The sequence below is a fragment of the Canis aureus genome, chromosome 25 (genome assembly GCF_053574225.1).
Source record: "Canis aureus isolate CA01 chromosome 25, VMU_Caureus_v.1.0, whole genome shotgun sequence".
NCBI classification, from domain to species: Eukaryota; Metazoa; Chordata; class Mammalia; order Carnivora; family Canidae; genus Canis; species Canis aureus.
The window spans coordinates 39583269-39601666 of NC_135635.1; the positions used below are offsets into that span (position 1 = coordinate 39583269).

The 18398-nt window shown below is 49.0% G+C and overlaps 2 protein-coding genes across 4 annotated transcripts; one reads left to right on the forward strand and one right to left on the reverse strand.

The window, feature by feature from the left end:
* Nucleotides 1-2935: 2935 nt before the first annotated feature.
* Nucleotides 2936-10293, forward strand: VAMP1 (vesicle associated membrane protein 1). 2 transcript variants are annotated; one of them, XM_077871331.1, is made up of 5 exons: nucleotides 2936-3296; nucleotides 6440-6566; nucleotides 6772-6930; nucleotides 7634-7685; nucleotides 9547-10293. In XM_077871331.1, the coding sequence occupies exons 1-5, from the start codon at nucleotides 3271-3273 to the stop codon at nucleotides 9777-9779; spliced, it is 597 nt and encodes a 198-aa protein (XP_077727457.1). In that variant the 5' UTR covers nucleotides 2936-3270; the 3' UTR covers nucleotides 9780-10293. The 2 variants fall into 2 exon arrangements, with proteins under 2 accessions (XP_077727457.1, XP_077727456.1); XM_077871330.1 differs by having other exon boundaries at nucleotides 3114-3296; nucleotides 8097-9690.
* A 610-nt stretch (nucleotides 10294-10903) lies between these two features.
* Nucleotides 10904-18383, reverse strand: TAPBPL (TAP binding protein like). Of its 2 annotated transcripts, none has more exons than XM_077871326.1 (7): nucleotides 17739-18383; nucleotides 16750-16965; nucleotides 16350-16607; nucleotides 14031-14369; nucleotides 12936-13238; nucleotides 11649-11732; nucleotides 10904-11463 (listed from the first exon to the last, which is right to left on the reverse strand). In XM_077871326.1, the coding sequence occupies exons 1-6, from the start codon at nucleotides 18241-18243 to the stop codon at nucleotides 11653-11655; spliced, it is 1701 nt and encodes a 566-aa protein (XP_077727452.1). In that variant the 5' UTR covers nucleotides 18244-18383; the 3' UTR covers nucleotides 10904-11463; nucleotides 11649-11652. The 2 variants fall into 2 exon arrangements, with proteins under 2 accessions (XP_077727452.1, XP_077727451.1); XM_077871325.1 differs by having other exon boundaries at nucleotides 16750-16968.
* Nucleotides 18384-18398: the final 15 nt, after the last annotated feature.

Here is an 18398-nt window from a genome sequence, read left to right on the forward strand (position 1 = left end):
TAGGCAAGGGTTCTTAGACTTCATGCTGAAAGTATAATCCATAGAAGGACAAGTCGATAAATTGGATTTTAACAGAACTGAAAACCTTTGCTCTTTGAAAGATTCCTTTAAAAAGAAATGACAGACCAGGAGAAACCATTTATCAGACAGAGTACTTTACCTAGAATATTTAAATAATCCCCAAAACTCAATAGTAAAACAAACAAACAAACAAAAACAAAACAAAACAAAACAAAAAAACCAACCCAATTAGAAAATGGGCAAAAGACATGGGCAGACCCTTCACCAAAGAGGATATATAGATGGTAAAAACAACAACAACAACAACAAAAACAACAACAACAAAAAACCACACACACATTAAAACATGTGCAACATCATCAGCCATCAGAAAACTGAGAATTAAAACTACAATGATATATTGCTACAGACCTATCAAATGGCTAGAATAAAAAAAAAATCGGTGACAACACCAAATGCTGGTGAAGATGTGGAGAAACTGGATTCTGCATACATTGCTGGTGGGAATTTAAGCGGTAAAGTGACTTGAAAGCAATTTGGCAGTTTCTTCTAAAACTAAACAGGCAATTACCTTCCTACCCAGTAATTGCACTCTTGGGCTTTTACCCCAGGGAAATAAAAATTCATGTCCATGTAAACCTGTACCCGACTGCTCATAACATCCCCAACCTGAAATCAGCCCAAATATCCTTTAATCAGATAGATGGATAAACAAATTATGGCATATCCATTCCACAGAATACTACTCAGCAATGAAAACTATTGATACACGCAAGTTGGTTGGATTTCAAGGACGTTATGGAGGAAAGGCTGCTTTTTCAACAAATGGTCCTGGAGCAATTGGACATCCATAAGCCAAAATAGGGGGAAAAAAGCCAATCTTAAAAAGTTTCGCACTGTATGATTCCATTTATCTATTTGTTTATTTTAAGATTTTATTTATTTATTCATGAAAGACACACAGAGAGAGGCAGAGACATAGGCAGAGAGAGAAGAAGGCCCCTTGTGGGGAGCCCAATGTGGGACTCAATCCCAGGGCTCTGGGGGTCATACTCTGAGCTGAAGGCTGATGCTCAACCACTGAGCCACCCAGGCATCCCTGTATGATTCCATTTATATAACATTATTGAAATAAAGTTATAAAGATGGAGAACAAATTAGTGGCTGACAAGGGTTAGGGATTGGGGTGGTTTTGGCTATAAAAGGATAGCACAAGGGAACCTTGTAGTAATGTCCTAGTTCTATAGGGTGATTGTGGTCGTGGTTACAGGATTCTACACACATATTGCATAAAACCACACACACACATGAATGCACGTAAAACTGGTGAAACATGAATAAACTCTGTGGATTGTACCAACGTTAATTTCCTGATTTTAATATTGTACTGTTTCCATGGTAGGAAACTAGTGGAAGAGAGACAGGGAAACCTCTCTGTACCTTTTTTGGCCCACCTCATGTGAATCTATAATTACTTTTATTTCAAGTTTAAAAACATCTTAATTTTTACAAAAGTCACTGATTTTAAGGTTTTTTTTTTTTTTTTCTGGCGAGATTTGGTAGTGTTTAAGGGTTTAAACAGGGTTGTGACATTTGGATAGATCTTTCTGGTAGTTTCTTAGAGGATGGATGTGAGGGATGGTAAAACTAGAAGCAAAAAGATATATTTCATTGATTCTAGGAGGCATTTAAAAAATCATTTTAACATTTAAATTGGGATGTTTCACTATAACTATTAGACAGTAGTCAAACTATATTTGTCATACCCACTCAGAAGAATCAAAACTTGCCAAATGGTTGTCTAAGGCTTAGAAGAAGAAGATTCCAGAGACAGAAGAGGAACACTCTTTTAAGAAATGCTGCATCACCAACGCCTTTGATGGCATGCACAGAGGACTTCATTGTGAAAAATCATGGACATCTAAGACTGAGTAAAAAAAAAAAAAAAAAATCCTAAGACTCAGGCTCTGAATATGAAGTTTTGAAAATACCATTACCATGTTACCCTTTAAAAAATTTCCTTTTTATGTACGCACAAGAGTGAAGAATTATAAAAATCTGTATCTATATAAATCTACACTTTCAATAAATGTAAAATAAAAATCCAAAGAGACAAGAAAGCATGGTGTCAGTTTATTTGCCACCTTTTTTTCCTTAGCAGGAGCTAACGTAATGGTTAAGTTTTACAACTGATGGTGTCCAGGCAAGGGATGATATAGTCTAAAGTGAGAGTAGGACAGTGATACCAGGAGAGCAAATCCTTGAAAAACTAAGAAGGAAAAATCGGCTCGACTTGGTGAATTATCAGAGGAGGCGTAGAGATGAACGGGTAAGGAAATCTGGAATGATTTCCAGGTCTTTGGTTTGGGTAGCTGAGTCGTTGCGGTGACCTCGTGGGGGGAAGAGGAGGCGCGGGCTTGCAGGGGGAGTTCGATTTAGAATACACTGCGTGAGGAGCCGGCTGTGTCGAAGGAAAAGGATGAATGAAGCCTTCGTGGATTGCTCTGGAGGGACCGAACCCAGCGCCCGGTACTGGGTCGCGAGAGCCAGCGGCTCTGCCAGGATGGATTCTGCACCCCCGAGCTGTTTGTGAGAAGCGGGAAGGCAGGACGGGCCGCCAGCCGGGTCTGCGCGCGGGGCTGCGGGCAGACCGCGGGACCCGCTCTCCACCTAGCGCTTCGGGGTCTGCGCGAAGATGAGCAGGGGCCGGCCCCGGCTGTGATTGGCCGGAGCTGCGGGCGCCGGGGGCGGTGGGCGGGCCTGGGCTTCAGGACCTGCTCAGTGATTGGCTGGCAGGTACCCAGAGCCCTAAATCAAACTGTTGGCACCGCCCCTCCAGGAGGCTGGCGCCTGTTTCCAGCCAGCCCCGCCGCCTAGTTAGACTGGAAGCCAAGCCAACTATAGTTGTGGTCACGGAACGATCCCCCCGTAAACCGCTGCTTTCGGGGGTCGGCTGTGGGAGGAGAGCGGGGATTGGCCAACTTGCAGGGGCCGGGCGGGCGCGGCCTCGGTCGGACTGGGCTTCTGGACGCGCACCTGTCCTGTGCGTCGATTGGGCGGCGGGATCGTCCACGTTACCGGGGGGCGTGGCCGACGCTGATAAAGAGCGGGACCCGCGCGGCCGCTGCGCCCCCTTGCACCGCGGCTAGAGCTCCGGGTGGTCCGCTGGGCGCGGGACTCGGCGGCTCCGCGGGCTTCAGCCGCAGCGTTTTCCCGGCCAGGCATCTGGCCGCAGCCTCAGGACACAAGATGGACCCGTCCTCTGTCACAGAAATGTGAGTGGACTCGGGTGCGGGGGGCTCGGCGCCTCCTCGCCAGCTCCCGCCCCTGGCGCCGGCCGCTGCGGGACGGAAAATGGCGCATTGCAGCAGCTGCGGCCATGCGGGAGCCACCGCCGCGCGCCGCCCCCAGACCGCGCCGCCCCTGGGCAGCGGGGGCAGCGCCCCATTCCTGCCGCAGCCACGGCCGGCACCCCACGGGCGGGGCGGGGCGGGGCGGGGGCGCGGGGGTCCCACCTTCGTGCCACGCTCTCCTCTCGCCCGCGGGGCGTCCCGTTCGGGTCTGGGTAGCACCGAAGCCCGGGGCAGGGCGAGGTATGGGGGGAGGGGGGGTTCGAGACCCTTTCTTGTTGTCTGATCGAATCTGTAGGGCCTCTGGGAGCTGTAGTGGGTGCGCATACCACTTAGTAACTTGAGCTGCGCTGCCCTCTCCGGATTTGTGTGTGCCCCTCGCCCCAACGGTGCCGCGTTCCCTACTCCCCCACCCCTCTCGGCGGTGAGCAAAGATCCAGAAACTTAGCTGACAGCCCTTTGGCGCCAGGTGAGCAGCTCTGAGAGACTCCAGGGCAGTGGCATGTGATCCCAAGCAGCCATTCATCTCCAGGCCACCTGTATAGGAGGTGTTTTCCCTGTCATCGGGTCTTAGCCAAGTACCTGGAAGAGAAATCGAACTGAGGAACTCTGCCTTCCCCCAACAATTCAGTTTTAGTTTTCAACACAACCCGCATCCGGAGATCCTGAGGGGAGAACGGTGGCCGGACAAAGGAAGGATTTCCCTGTCAGGACCACCAAATATTTAATAGAGAGTTTTCTTTCTTCTTACTGCCTGGAGTCCTGTCTTGGTTCTAGAAATATTTGTGTTGCTTCTCATAGTGACAAAAAAGGGGGAAGATTTACTTATGTGACACATGGGTTATGATTACCCCTGGATATTTTATTGCTGAGTGTTCCCAACTCCCAACAAATAATAAGTGAAATGGTCCCTTCGAATGCTTTATAACCATTTCACTTTTTCTCTATTTGGTTTCTACAGTTTTAACTGTATGTGATAGTCTATGCATTTTGGCCAAGCCCTAAGATTCCATTCCCCTGCCACACACATTTTGGGGAAGAGGGGGACAGACAGGTTCCCAACAGCAGGGAGCTGGCATGTGGGATGAACTGAAGGAAATGGAGAAAGCATGGTGACTAGCAGGGCATCACGAGATCTCTGACCTTAATCTTGTCATTGGGGCCACCATCTTGGACTGCTTCCAAGACCAAATACTGGCTGCTACCTACTCACTGACGTTTCCACCTTCAGAGAACTACATTGCTTAGTTCAGTGGTAACACAAGAGTCTTGTGGCTTCCATGGCTCTGTATCTTTCTTTCCTTTGCTTCCTCCAGTGCTTTAGAAGGAAATAAGAAAGTGATTTTTTGAATGAGGGTGGGTTGGTTATAATCTGCTAGGAAAGCCTCTTTGAGGAGTTATTCCCCATCATTTTTATTATTAGTATTATTTTATTTAAAGATTTTTATTTATTTATTCACAAGACACACACACACACACACACACACACACACACAGAGGCAGAGACACAGGCAGAGGGAGAAGCAGGCTCCATGCAGGGAGCCTGACGTGAGACTCAATCCCAGGTCTCCAGGATCAGGCCCTGGGCCGAAGGTGGTACTAAACCACTGAGCCACCTGGGCTGCCCATTCCCTATCATTTTAGACCAAAAGAAATTCACTTAGGGAGGGAGAATTTTCTGGGTATTACTTCTATTGTGAGTAGTCAAGGCATTTCCTTTTTGGTGACTTGTGATTAATTCCTAATGCATTTACTCTTGGACTTCTCCTATGAGGTATGTTTTGTAAGATTTTGCTTCTATTTGAAGAGTTCTTACTGTAACTTCTATTCTCCATTAAGTTTGAGAGATCTTCCTCTGTCGGTAGGTTCTTTCTTGGTAGAGAAAAATCTCATGCCTTAGGTTAGACTTCTGGGAATTCTTTAAGAGATGAATTTAGCCTCCGTGTGTTGGGACACGGAAAGGAGTTTATCTTGAAGACCCCATACTAGATTAATGCCATCTAAGTGTAAGGGAAAGAAAGAACAGAGGTGCCTGGGTGGTTCAGTGGTTGAGCGGCTGCCTTCGGCTCAGGTTGTGATCCCGGGGTCCTGGAATTGAGTCCCACATCAGGCACCGCACAGGGAGCCTGCTTTTCCCTCTGCCCATGTCTCTGCCTCTCTCTCTGTGTCTCTGTATCTTGAATAAATAAATAAAATCTTAAAAAAAAAGAAAAAAGAACAATCTCTGTGTGTAGTAGTGTAAACCAAGATTTCTCTCTGGGATATAAAGAACTAGGGGAGCCTCCTGAGACTTGATACCAAATCTAGAAAAGGAAAGGACAGGATGTCTATGATGCTGTACATTGAGGACCATTATCTATATTCTTGCATCCTGTCTATGCTCTTGGAACAGTTTCATAACTAACACAATTACTTTAGGCCCCAATTCTGTCTAAGTGAAACACTCTTCTCTGCCAAAAACAAAGCAAGCAAATAGTTCTGTCTCTACTCTACCTTTAGAAGCCTTGCCTTTGGTGATTCTCCAAGTTGTTCTTACAGTAGCCCCAATATACTAATCACTGTGGGAAACAACTAATAACCGGTTTCCTTTAAACAGAGTCTGTCAACTTGCTTGTCTTTAGGCTTGCATAAAAGAGATGTTCTGTCTGTAGGCTTTAGTCTTTTGTATGGATTTCTCCTAATCTGGATAGGAGTTTTCCAGTTTGACTTCATGTGAAAGGCTTCTTTTTCAGAGTCAGGAAAGTGCCATTTAGTTCAAGGCTGGCATATTTGTCCCTGTAGCCATTGTGCCAGAGGATGTTTGAATTTGGTCAAAGGATAGCTCCAAACAGGATCTCATGAAGCCACCCAGGATGTTCCTGAACCCCATCTAAATGTTATTACAAGATCTTTCACCTTTTGCTTCTTCGTCTATGCTGCATCTCCCTACTTGGTGTCACCAAGAAGTTAGAATCCCTTCTAGTTGCATATAGCCTAATTACCAGTACATTTGTGATACGGGGCGAGAATGCATGTGGTTCCTTTCTTGTCTTAGTTACTTTGTGTACTTGGTCCACTTCTCTCCACAGGTCTGCCCCAGCTCAGCCACCCACTGAAGGGGCAGAAGGGACTGCCCCTGGAGGTGGTCCCCCTGGCCCTCCTCCTAATACAACCAGTAACAGACGACTACAGCAAACCCAGGCACAAGTGGAGGAAGTAAGTGGAGAACTTTTTCTCTGAGTTTCCAGATAGTAGAAGTTTAGAAACTTATTTATTTATTTATTTAATAAATACAGGGGGAAATCTCTGAGAAGCAAGGTGTCCCTGAGTTACACAGGGCCAGACTTGAGATTCCGTTGTATTTACCCCTGTCTCGAGCCAGGAAGCTTACTAGCTTTGTTTCTGCATCCCTCACCCCCAGGTGGTGGACATCATGCGTGTCAATGTGGACAAGGTCCTGAAGAGGGATGAGATACTGTCACAGCTAGATGACCGAGCGGATGCCTTGCAGGTGGGAGCATCACAATTTGAGAGTAGTGCTGCCAAGCTAAAGAGGAAGTATTGGTGGAAAAACTGCAAGGTGAGTTCTCTTGTCCTCTCTGGCTTCCTTTCTTGGGCCTAAAGAAGGCAAGAAAATCCTCAAGTTCTACCTTCCTAACCCAAGGTGGCACAGGATCTCAGGCCCTGCAGAACCCTGGAGAGGAAATCTGAGTCTTCTTGACATGCATTACCCGGAATTGCCCACCAGGGTAGGCTAGAGTATTCAGAACCACTAACTGGGTGCCAGCCATACCCTGAACAGTGGTCATTTAGGCTGCTTTTTCCCAAAGACCATGGGAAGATCTCGCATAGCCCTTCCCCACACACAGCCAACATGGACACAATGGCTAGGGTAGGGAGGTATCTATTTAAATACCTGCAGCTTTTAGGAATGAGCTGAATGCTTCACGAAGAAAAATGAAGCAACTGACTAAAGATCCCAAGTCTGCATCTCTGCTGACATTCCTTTCAGAGCCTTCAGGCAATAGGAGAGAAGCAAAATGGAGCAAGCTGCAGATGCTGTCATGTTTTTGGGAAGCCTCAGCTCTGGTGCAAGGGTGGCTGTTCCATGGGGAACAGGAGGGTTGAGCCCTCCCCAAGAGACCTGCATGTATCCTGGGTGATTTGTGGCTTCTTCCACTGTCCCAAGGACAGAGGAGGTTCTTTTACCACACCCCTAGTGGGAACATCTCTCTCCTCTTCCCCGAATCCAAGGGCCCATTTTTTGGTCAATGTTTCCTCAGATGATGATCATGCTGGGAGCTATCTGTGCCATCATCGTGGTAGTCATTGTAAGTAAGTATCGCTGAGGTTGCTGGTGGGGTGAACAGGTGGGAAGGTCCTGGAGTCTTCTCCCAGCCCTGCCTGCCTGCCTGCCTGCCTGGGGAGTGGGGCTGCTCTGACTGAGGTATGGAGATCGCTGCTGTGGAACCATCACCTGGTTCGGGAGGGAGGACGGGCAAAGACAGGGACTTCTTTGATGGACTAGCCTGCTCCCCTGCAAGATGCCATGGGAAGATGGCCCCTCCTGTTCTGAGGAAGCGGGGCTGTGCTGTTTGTCACTGGCTTGGGTCAGAGGGAGACCACGGGGATGGGACACCTGCAACGGAAAGGCCCAGATGTCTAGTAACTTGATGTAATTTGCCGTCTTGTTCTCTCCTGTCTCTTTCTCTTCTCCATCTGGGACTTCCTGATTCCTGTGTCCAGTCTACTTTTTTACTTGAGAATGTGCCACCCCCTTCCCTGTTCTCCATCGCCATCCAGACTTACGTCCATCTCCTTCTGTTTGCTCTCTCAACAAACGTCCCCATATACCTTCCTCCACCCTGTCCTGGCTTCTCCATTGCCCAGTCTTCCTTTTCTGTTGCTTTCATTTGCACTGTGTCCCTCAATGCTAGAGTTGCTGCTCATGGCACAGTCTTGAAGTAACTTCCCAAAGAGCATTAGCTGGTACCTCCCTACCCCCTTCTTATATGCTTTTAAGTTCCCCAGGGCCAAAAAGAGCTGGAGGCCAAGAGAAGAGGAGGGGGTATAGCGGGGGTGACATGCCCAAGAAGGTGCCAAGATCGGGGGAGAACAAGGGTGTTGATGCCCATGGTGTCACCAGGAAAGGCCAGGGCACTGGCAGGAGGTGGCTAGGGACAGCTGGAACAGCAGCCCAGGGCTGCCCTGGTCACTTGGGGCTCTTCTCCTAGGCCAGGCTGGAAGAGGATCCTGGAGTGGGCTCAAAGTCCAACTTGGTTCTGGGCATTGCCCTTTAAGAAAGTTAAACCTGTTTTTGCAGTTATTTCTAATCTGTTAGTCCAAGAATTTCTATGTCTGTTGGGGATCTTACAGCCTTTTGCTTTGTTTTCTGGAGACCTATAGAACACGTTAATTGCAAAAGTACTGGCTTCATTCCCATCCTGGAAGCAGCCCCATAATCTCATAACTACAAGGGGCTATCTCTCGTCTACATTTTCTGTGGCATTCTGTATTGTTCAGGAGAGCATTAGATAATTTCAAATGGCCATAACTGGGGGCTCTCAGTTAGTTTTAGTTGTTGGCATAGATAGAGAACGAACGTTAACTATAGACAGACAACGAGTCAAGGGCCTAATTTGAAAAAACAAGGTTGGAGGAAGCCACTTCTTGCCAGCTCATTGGGGACGGTCCTGCTCCTCCCTTCCCGTTGATAAAGTGTGAGGTGTTAGAATTGAGGATCCTTGGGCTCTCAGGGATTCCTCTCCTCTATACTGTTCCCATGTACTCACCAAAGACAGGGTTGAGGCAGGAGGTCCTTCCTGAGGCTGGCCGAATCTGAGTATTCAGAGAAGTCTAGGATCCCTGCCACCCTGGTCTTGGCAGGGAGGCGGGATGGTCTGTGGACAGGTGTGTTTGTGCACTGCTGTGCTGTCATGGGGCATCTAGAGCCACCTGTCTATTCTTCCTGCATTGTGTTCCCCTTCTAAACCACCACATTCTGATTTCCACTTTGCCTCCTTGCCTTTCCTCTCTGCATGGTTTGTGGGGGCAGACAGTGGGACCTGAGGATGGGAGACACAGCTGGGCTTCAGGATAGGTTGTGGAGTGGGAGAGACCCAAATTTGAGGGGAGGAAGGTGGCTGGGAGCAGGAAGGGGGAACATCCATCACCCCTTAGTCCTCTTGTCTTCTAGCCCACAAGCAAAAAGAGGCTGAGGCCAGGCCAGGCTGGGTCTGGATGTTCACTTTCCATGCAGCAGCATTTCATTGCGCAGAACCATGCTTCCTCTCCCTTCGCCCCTGCTTCCCACATTCCCTTCGTCCTGCCCCAGGGCAGGGCCGAAGAGCTGGAAGAAAGCAATCAGTATACCCTCCCAACGGCCCCCCTCGAAGGTCTCCACTCTCCTCTGGGCTCCTCCTTGCCTAATGCAGGGGGGTCACCGCTGGAGAAGAACCACCACTGTCCTCGATGTGTCCCAAGCCTGGAGCAAATTCACCCTCTTGGCCCACCCAGCCCCAACATGGGAATTTTTTCCTGGGTCTCTGTCCCTCTGTGGCTCCCCAGATGTAGTTGGCTTTGTTCTCTTGGGGATGCTCACCCTTCTACTTTCTTTCTTACCCCACCCCGTGCCCTCTTCTGTGTCTTTGCTGTGTCCCTCTTCCCTCCTGCCACCCATGTGCATGAGCAGACGTGTACCCAAACTCCGGGACTTTGCAGTCAAATGAAGCTGAGCTTCCTACATCCCCTTCTTCCTTGGTTTGCCATGAGGCAATGTGGGGTTTCCACTGTGTGTCTGTCATCACCTCCGTGTTTTTTCCTACCCCCGACCTCATACTTGTATAGAATAAGAACAGTTGTACTTCCATCAAAGGCATGTGGCATATTTACCAATTTCATGTATTCTGCACAAAGGCAAAAAATATAAATTCCTACCACTAAACTGACTTGGTTGTTGTTTGGGTTGGAGTAACTGAGGCGGGTGGGGGAGGGGTGGTTTTCCTTCTACAGTGTGATGTTGCTCAAGGCCGGAAGGCTCACATGTGCCGCATGGTACTCAAGATGAAAGATCTGTGTTGGCAGAGGAAGTGGTCTCTGCCCTGTCTTCGTACCTGGCACAGCCCAGCTCTCCCAGGTGCTAGCGAGAGGAAGTGATGACAGGAAGCTGAGTGCATGTCTGAAACATCACATCACAAACCGCTACAGGATTTCTCAGACACCACCCATGTACCTCCTTCACGGGTCCTCAGGCTGCCCAGCCTGACCTAGGGGGTACCCAGATGAGGCCTCCACCAACACACCCAGCTCCCCAGCAGCCTTACCTGCAGTTGAGGGAGTGAGGACCCTGTAGGTATCCTGAAATACTCAGTAGCTGTCCAAAAGGGCATGACCTTAATTGCAGCTCAAGGTTACACAGAGCACAGCATGGTGCCCCAGGGCTTCCTCTGAGCACCTTCATTTCATGCCTTGAACACTGCAAGTTGGTGGGAGTAGGCCTGGGTACAGGGCTTAGTTGGGTCCAGTGTGGGGAAAAGACAGGAAAGTAGAAAAGCTTTGTTTCTGAGGACACAAGGGACTTTTACTTGACTAGGGTTCAAATGCTTATGTGTTATGGCCCAATCCCTACCTTTGCCCCACTGTCCCTTACTTGTTCCTTTAAAAAAAAAATTTAGAAAGAGAGCAGGAGCATGAGTTGGGGAAGGGGCAGAGGGAGAGAGAATCTTCAAGCAGACTCACTGCTAAGCGTGGAACCCACTGCGGGGCTCTATCTCATGAACCATGAGCTCATGACTTACCCGCTTACTCCTTAATCTCGTCTCATTTTCTTTTCCTACCACAGGCTCATTTTTAACCTCCACCCAGACATTCTGCTTTCCTACCACCCTCTCACCCCTTCACATTGTGTTCAGCCCAGGGACACAATGAAAAAAGGCAGAGACCTACACAGAGACAGAGTACCCATGATCTGTGCCTTCTTCATGCCTTTCTTGGAGTCTTTTTGAGCTCTGAGACTTGGCTAGAGTCCTTCTGGGAGAACGTGACTACTCTTCTTTTATCCTGAGGCAGGAGAGTGGTTACCACTTAAGAGTATTGGCAGATCTTGGTGAGGTAGCTAGGAGAAGACAAGAGAGAAGGAGGTTGGTTTCAGTTGGGGTAATTCCCAAAGTAGGGCTGTGGGGACTGCTGGAACTCAGGACACTTGGGCTTCATCCTCATCTAGGTGGGGAGGTGGCTAGAGCTGGCTGATTCACAACTGAGGAGGGGTAGGGGCAGGGCTGAGGGCAAGCAGGTGTTTACCTTGTCATCTTTGAAGTCCCAGGAACAACAGTGCAAGAAGGAAGAGGCCGCTGGCAAATAGGACTCCAAAGGTTGTTTCCTGCTCTTTAGGTTGAGATCAGTGTGGGCAGAGATCAGTAGGTGGGAATTATGTCTGAGCCCAAGCCCGAGCCCACACCTGCCCCAGCAAGAGGGACAAAGCTGAGAGAGGAAGAGAGGGAATGTGCAAGTGTCCCTATCCCTGGTTAAGGAGCTCATAGCAACAAATGTTCTGCTTTCACCCAGGAACTACACACACTAGTATTCGTACTTGTTAAAAGTTGTCAGATGTTTGTGTGTTCCTCCACACAGAATTTCCTGCCTCTTCCCCTGCTTGGAACATTTTTTTTTTTTTTTTTTTTTTTTGCTTGGAACATTTTTAATTGCTTTGCAAGAGAGACTTAGGTTAGATTAGTTGTTGACAGGTAAACTGGAATTTTGCAGCTAGCTGGGGAATGATGTAAGCTGAGACAAAACCCCAGATTTTGGGAAGCTTGCAGGCTGGCAAGCCGCCAAATAATGCCCAATGCTCCTGGATGTTTGCGGGTCTTGTTTAAAACCTTTCAATGATATTCTGTGACTTCAGGATGAAATTCCAGCTTGCAGGCCCATTGTGATCTGCCCACTAAAAGCAGTAAAGGATGTAAGGCTGTAGGGGAGTCAAGCTGCCCATATTTCATATTTTCTCTCTTACCATTTGCTAGGCAGGTGACCTTGGGCAAATTCCCTAACATCTGTAAGTGCCAGTTTGCTCATCAATAAAATGGGGGTCGTGATAATAATACATGCAGTCATACAGCTAAGTGCTCAGTAAAGCACTTGATTCATGTAAATGCCCAATAAATGTAATTATTCAAGTTTCAGAGCTGCTTCTTTTCCCACACACCCTTGGCTCTAGCTGTGCAGTTCCCCAAATGTTCCTGAGACTATAATTTGGCCTTCACATTCAGCTTGCTCAGCTGGCGTGTCTCCTCCAGGCCATCCTCCCTGACTGCCTAGTCCATCCCTCCAAGCTGACTAAGCTCCTTGAGGGCAGGAACAATTCACCCTTGGTCTCCAGCTCTCAGTATATTGCCTGGCACCCTGGAACCTGGGGTGTAATGGAGTCTCAGGATGTAGTGGCAGCTATGGGGGCTGTCATCTCAGGAAATAAGAAGTAGAAACGGAACAGAGTGCTGTGGGAAGCAGAACAAGGCCAGAGACGAGCTGGGGGCAGGAGAGCCAGGAGCCCCAAGTATAGAAGTTGAGAAAGGACGGCACTCCTAGTACCTGGTGGGGCAATCCAGGTGCTGACACTGAGGGGCTGTTCCAGGGAGATGTGGGTGATCTGACAGGTGTAAGTGGTGCCCTCAGGGCCTGGTTCTGCGGTCAGGAAGGAGGAGATGCTGTAGGTGCCGTCTGAGCTTTGCCGGAGGCCAGAGAAGGAGGCACCAGAGACCGGAACTGGGGCTCCACCTAGCTCCTCTCGGGTCCACTTCACAGTCATGTCCAGAGGATAATAGCCAGCGATGTTGCAGACGAGGGTGGCTGGCACAGCTTTGTTCGCCAAGCTCAGTCGTACTTTGGGGGAAGCTGGAAGAAAGAATGAGGAGTGAGTTTCCAGAGGGATCTAACCTGATAGCAGAGTTGCCCAAAGCCTGCTTTCTTTTCTTGCTAGTGTGGAAGCTGGAATTAACCCTTTAGTGGAGAGCCAAGGAGGGGGTGGAAGGGGTCCACCCTGGTTGCAGGCCAGAAGGGGGCACGTCTTCCACAGGTAATTGAAAAACAATAGTAAAACTTAGTAAAACCAAGTAAAAGTTAGCTTCTTAACATCACTATTAGCTTGGGATGCCTGGGTAGCTCAATGGTTGAGCATCTGCCTTTGGCATGGGGCATGATCCTGGTGTCTGGGGATCGAGTCCTACATCGGGCTCCCTGCAAGGAGCTTGCTTCTGCCTCTGCCTATGTCTCTGCTTCTCTCTCTGTGTCTCTCATGAATAAATAAATAAAATCTCTAAAAAAAAATCACTATTAGCTGGTGATTTTCAAGGACATCAGTAATGGAATACTCCTGCCAATCTGACGGCCCCCATGGCCCCTCGGTTTGCTGCTGCTCCTCCCCAGGATGTGGTCCAGAGGACTGGGGTACTTGGGAGCCAGCCAGCCAGGACAGGGCAGCAGAATCCTGGATTGGTAGACTGCTTGGTGGAATTATCCTGGAGTCTGACAGGGAACAGTCTGTGCTTCTAGAATGGAGGTGGCAGTTAGGTCGTGGCAATGCATTCTGCCTCTCAAGAAATTGCCCTTGTGTTGGACTCTGTCCTGAAAACCACTCTCATAGGCATATCCCTTACCCTCTCCCTGGAGAACTGAGTATGGCCTCACCTTGGATGTGGAAGTGGATGTTTTGTTGAGCTTGGTACAGAGAGGTGGTGATCTGACAAATGTAGGTCCCCTCGTCCTTCAGAGTGAGGCTAGGGAGGGTGAGGGAGGCGTCCCCGGCCAGGAGTAGCTGCTCAGGCTCCAGGGTGGCGCCCTCCCGCTTGGCGTGCTGCTGCCCTTTGGTCCACCTGTACACCATCTGGCCGCTGCCCTTATGTTGCCGCCGCCATTCCACACTGGTCAGGACCAAGCCCGGTGCCATGGAGAAGCCACAGTGCAGGGAGGCTGAGGACCCCAGCAGCAAACTCAGGGATGGGGTCTGTGTTGTCACTTGGAGCTCCACTGTAGTGAGAAAAAGAAGGGTGATTGTGGGCTACTTCCTCCTTGAGTCCCCCTGATCCCTAGCTATGGACATGTTGTAGGCATACACCTGCCCCTGCCTCCTCCTCTGGACAATGAGGCCAGTTGAGTTCAATTCCCACTAAATGGAACACAAAGAAATAGTGCTCTGGGAAGGCAGCCTGGCACACATGATAATCCTGAGAATTCTGGAGTCACTTACCCCTGGACAATCTGACAAAAGCTATGGACTTCTCACCAAAAAAGTACATATGCAAAATTATGAGTTACTGTTGACTCTCAGGTCAGACCACTGGAATAGCAGAAAAAACTTTGGAACCCTGTTTCTTCCACTTATTAGCTCTGTGACCTTGGGCAAGTCACTAAGGGTTGCCAAGGTCATCTGCTTAAGGCAAGGCTGCTGTGAAGACTAGGAGTAAGAGGGTTTTTTAAAAAATATATTTTATTTATTAATTCATGAAAGACACACAGAGACAGAGAAGCAGGCTCCTTGTGGCCTTATGTGGGGCTCGATCCCAGGACCCTGGGGTCACGACCTGAGCCAAAGGCAGATGCTCAACCATTGAGCTACCCAGGTGCCCCAGGAGTAAGAGTTTTAAAAAACACACAGTAGCAGTATTTGTGCCAAATGTGCTGATTTGAATCTAATGAGGAAGACAATCAGACACATCCAAATAGTGGGATATTTTATGAGACAGTGGGCATGCACCCTCAAAGTGTCCTTGCCAGGAAAAGAATGTTCTGGACTTAAGGAAGCTAAAGGCACAGGACAGCTAAATATAATGCATGATCCTTGTTTGAATCCTGGCCTTAAAAAAAAAAAAAAAAAACCAAAGCAACCCAGAAAGCTACAAAGAACATTATTAGGGCAACTGGAGAAGTCTCAATTTTGACAGTACTACTGTATCAATTTGAAAATTTCTTCAGTCTGATGCTTGGTGGCATACCCTCCTTGGCAGGGAGGAATATTTTATCACTGGTAATATTCAAAATGGCCAATATGGTGATAGTGTAATGGTGAAAATATGTTCTTGAATTCTTTACACACTGTAGCCCCTTATTGTCTGCACCATTGTAGATTGCTCCCCACTTTGGTTTGCTGCTGGGGTGATGGTTTTGTGATTATGAAGGAAACATCCTTGTCTTTGGTTATAAACGTTTTCTTTTTTTAAATGTTGTGTTTTAAACAAATACATGCCATACATGGAAACTTTTGGGGTGAAGTGTTGAGATATCTGCAACTTTCTGTTAGTTCGGGGTGGGGGTTATTCTATCCTTTCATCTATCAAGAGAGTGGATGTGGCAAAATATTAATAACTGGTTAATCTAGGTGAATGGTATACAAGTATTCATTATGGTTGATACTGGACAGACATGAGAACCCCTCTTTCCTGATGTGGCAGGATAAATTTAGGTTGTACCACAGAAAGCTTCGAGTGTTCTGGGGCTTTCTATGGACAGGAGGGTAGCCCCCTAATCGCTGGACTTGGTTGTCTCTTTTTGGAGGCAAAATACTGGATTTGATCAATTCTAGAGAAACCTATCATCATGATCTCAATTTCCTATACCCTCTGGTATGTGCTGGGTGGAAGAGTGTAAGGGCCAGATTTTACTAACAAGAGATAATGAACAAACTTGTATCCCTGTGCCTTGCTCTAACCATCCTGAAACACCAGACCAGGCTGGCTTTCACTGGGATACAACTGTGCATGGCTTAATAAGACTGCTAGGGACAGCATATGTGAATAGAGCATCACATGTCATTTCCTCAGATGAGGGAGGTGAAAATCATCCAAATCCAATTATTTGGGTCTTTCAGAGAAGGGGCCAAGGCTAGGGGACACCTTGAAATGACTGATATGGACAGAGGTGTACTTGTTCCCTTCCTTTTCCTCCTATTCCCCCATAGCTGACTATTGAAAAAACCCAAAATTTCCTTTCTGCTACTTTTAATCTTCTCACCGGCAGTCTGTACTGTCCCACGGGGGCTCAAGGGCAGGTTCAGTGTGGGGTGCAAGACAGCCCCATTTTCAGCATCCCTGGGAGTCTTCATCACCATGGAGATATCAGGTCCCTCTCTGGATACCTGCACGTTGGTGATGAACCAAGCTGCCTTCTCAGTGGCCTGGAGAAAATAGTAGGAGATCTCACACGTCACCTCCTTCCCGTTGCAGTCAGCATGGAGCAAGGCCTCAGCCTGGGGAATCTGTACCAAGTTCACTGGGGGAGGAGAGGACACAGATTTGGTTGGATTGAGGACACTTGGGCCCATGGAAAGCAGGTGCAGCGAGTGTACTTGGGAACTGGGCTGTCTCGCAGAGGGAGCCCAGAAAGATTGGGACACAGGGTGGGGGGCTCTTACCTGAGGCCTCGAAGGTAATGGATGGGTTGTCTTTAGCCAGTGTGCCCCCTTGGAAATCGGTGAAGCCTTCCAGGGAGCCATCATCCAGCACTGGTACCTGCCTCAGCACGAGCAAGGCCTTCACCATATTCCTACTGCCGGCAAAACCTCCAGGGTTCCTACCTTCCTCCACCAGGAAGCAGTCTAGGACCACATCCACTGCTTGCCACTGCCTTTCTGCTGCAGGTTAAAGATGGGGTGAGCACCCTCTTGCCCAGAGAGTTGCTCCTGTGCTCGTCGTCACCCACCCCAACTGTGGAGTCATGGAGTCTTCTAGGGTCTTAGCTGGCTCTGTGTCCCACTCTTGTCACCTCCAAACCAGCCTTCTGGGAAGCACCTGCTACTCTAGGTACATACTTGGTATGAATTATTGAAAATCCTGGATTTGCCTTGCTCAGAAGAGTTTGTTTTTATTTTACTACAACTGTCACAGGAAAAACTCTCTTTGGGCAAAGGCATTCTCAGCAAAAGCAAATAAAGAATTGCCACTGGGAGGGGAGACAGGACACTTGTGTGGCAAGGGGCATTGGCAGCCATCTTCTCCATTTCCCAGCCAGCCCACTGAGTCTCCTCTGCTTTTTGCCATTAAGGTGGCCTTCCTCTCTTCCACGTTCAGGGCTCACCTCCTCCAGGGATTTCCTAGCCAGGAACCCTTCCTTCTTGGGTGTCTGCTCCCAGGCATTGTCCTCTTCAGTAGGCCCACCACCACATCCACCCAGGAGAACACACTTTTTCTTCATCTGGCCTTTCCCACAGTCTTCCTTCTCCCTACTGGTGCCTTACTTTGCCAGCCTTTTTTCCAGTTGGGCTTAGGAGGCAATTGGAGGCCATCCCCGGCCCTTCCCCACAACCTTCTCCCCTTCTGGCATCTCAGGAATCTTGGGGTGGGTGGCTATCACATCTGCCCTGGGCCCAACATTTCCCCTCCCCAGCCAGCACCCCGCACTCACCTGGGTCTGCAGCCGCACTGGACAGAGCCAAGCAGAGCAGCAGGTACCACCCCTTCTCTGGGCCCATGGGGGCCGCCCTGGACAGCCAAGCAGAGCAGCAGCCACCACTCTGCTCCTGCCCCTCTCCCCAACCGCCTTTTTGCACCAGCTCCTGCTGACTGGTGCCTCTGAGCTGCGGAAGAGGAGTCTCTCCAAACCACCCCTGCCGGCCTGTTGCTTTCTCTTCAGTCCTCAGCCCACTTTCGCTTTCACTTTGGCTATCATCTTGGCTGCCTTGCCTGTCAGTGAAGCCATTAGGTGCTCGTTCCAGAGTCCTCTTCATTGTTCTCCTTTTTGTCGCCTCACCCCGCCCTACCGCCCCATGGCTCCCACCCTCCTCCCCCTTCTGCTTAAGACCTGACTTGACGGCATATACCCTTTTGCTCCCCACCCAAGAAAGTGGAGCTGAAATAAGGGGGAGACTGAAGCCAGATGCAGGATCCCCAGTAGCCTGGGGACTCTTCATTTTCTGTGGGTGCCACACCCACTTGCAGTTCCCATTCCCTGACTTGGGCGGGGCCCTCACCACTAGTCTGCACTGGAGAAAGCTCCTCCTTCAGATCTCTGATCTGGAGGAGGAGGCCGGGAGTGGCCTGCACCTGGAGAATGGATTTCAGAGAG

Bases quoted from the DNA above. Each gene is read 5' to 3' on its own strand.
- VAMP1 (XM_077871331.1), top strand. From the start codon at position 3,271: ATGGACCCGTCCTCTGTCACAGAAAT. The intron at 6,567-6,771 runs GTAAGTGGAGAA...CCTCACCCCCAG, and splicing joins CCCAGGCACAAGTGGAGGAA to GTGGTGGACATCATGCGTGT. The intron at 7,686-9,546 runs GTAAGTATCGCT...CTTGTCTTCTAG, and splicing joins CATCGTGGTAGTCATTGTAA to CCCACAAGCAAAAAGAGGCT.
- TAPBPL (XM_077871325.1), bottom strand. From the start codon at position 18,243: ATGAAGAGTCCCCAGGCTACTGGGGATCCTGCATCTGGCTTCAGTCTC. The intron at 16,608-16,749 runs GTAAGAGCCCCC...CTCCTCCCCCAG, and splicing joins CATTACCTTCGAGGCCTCAG to TGAACTTGGTACAGATTCCC. The intron at 13,239-14,030 runs GTGAGGCCATAC...TCTTTCTTCCAG, and splicing joins CATCCACTTCCACATCCAAG to CTTCCCCCAAAGTACGACTG.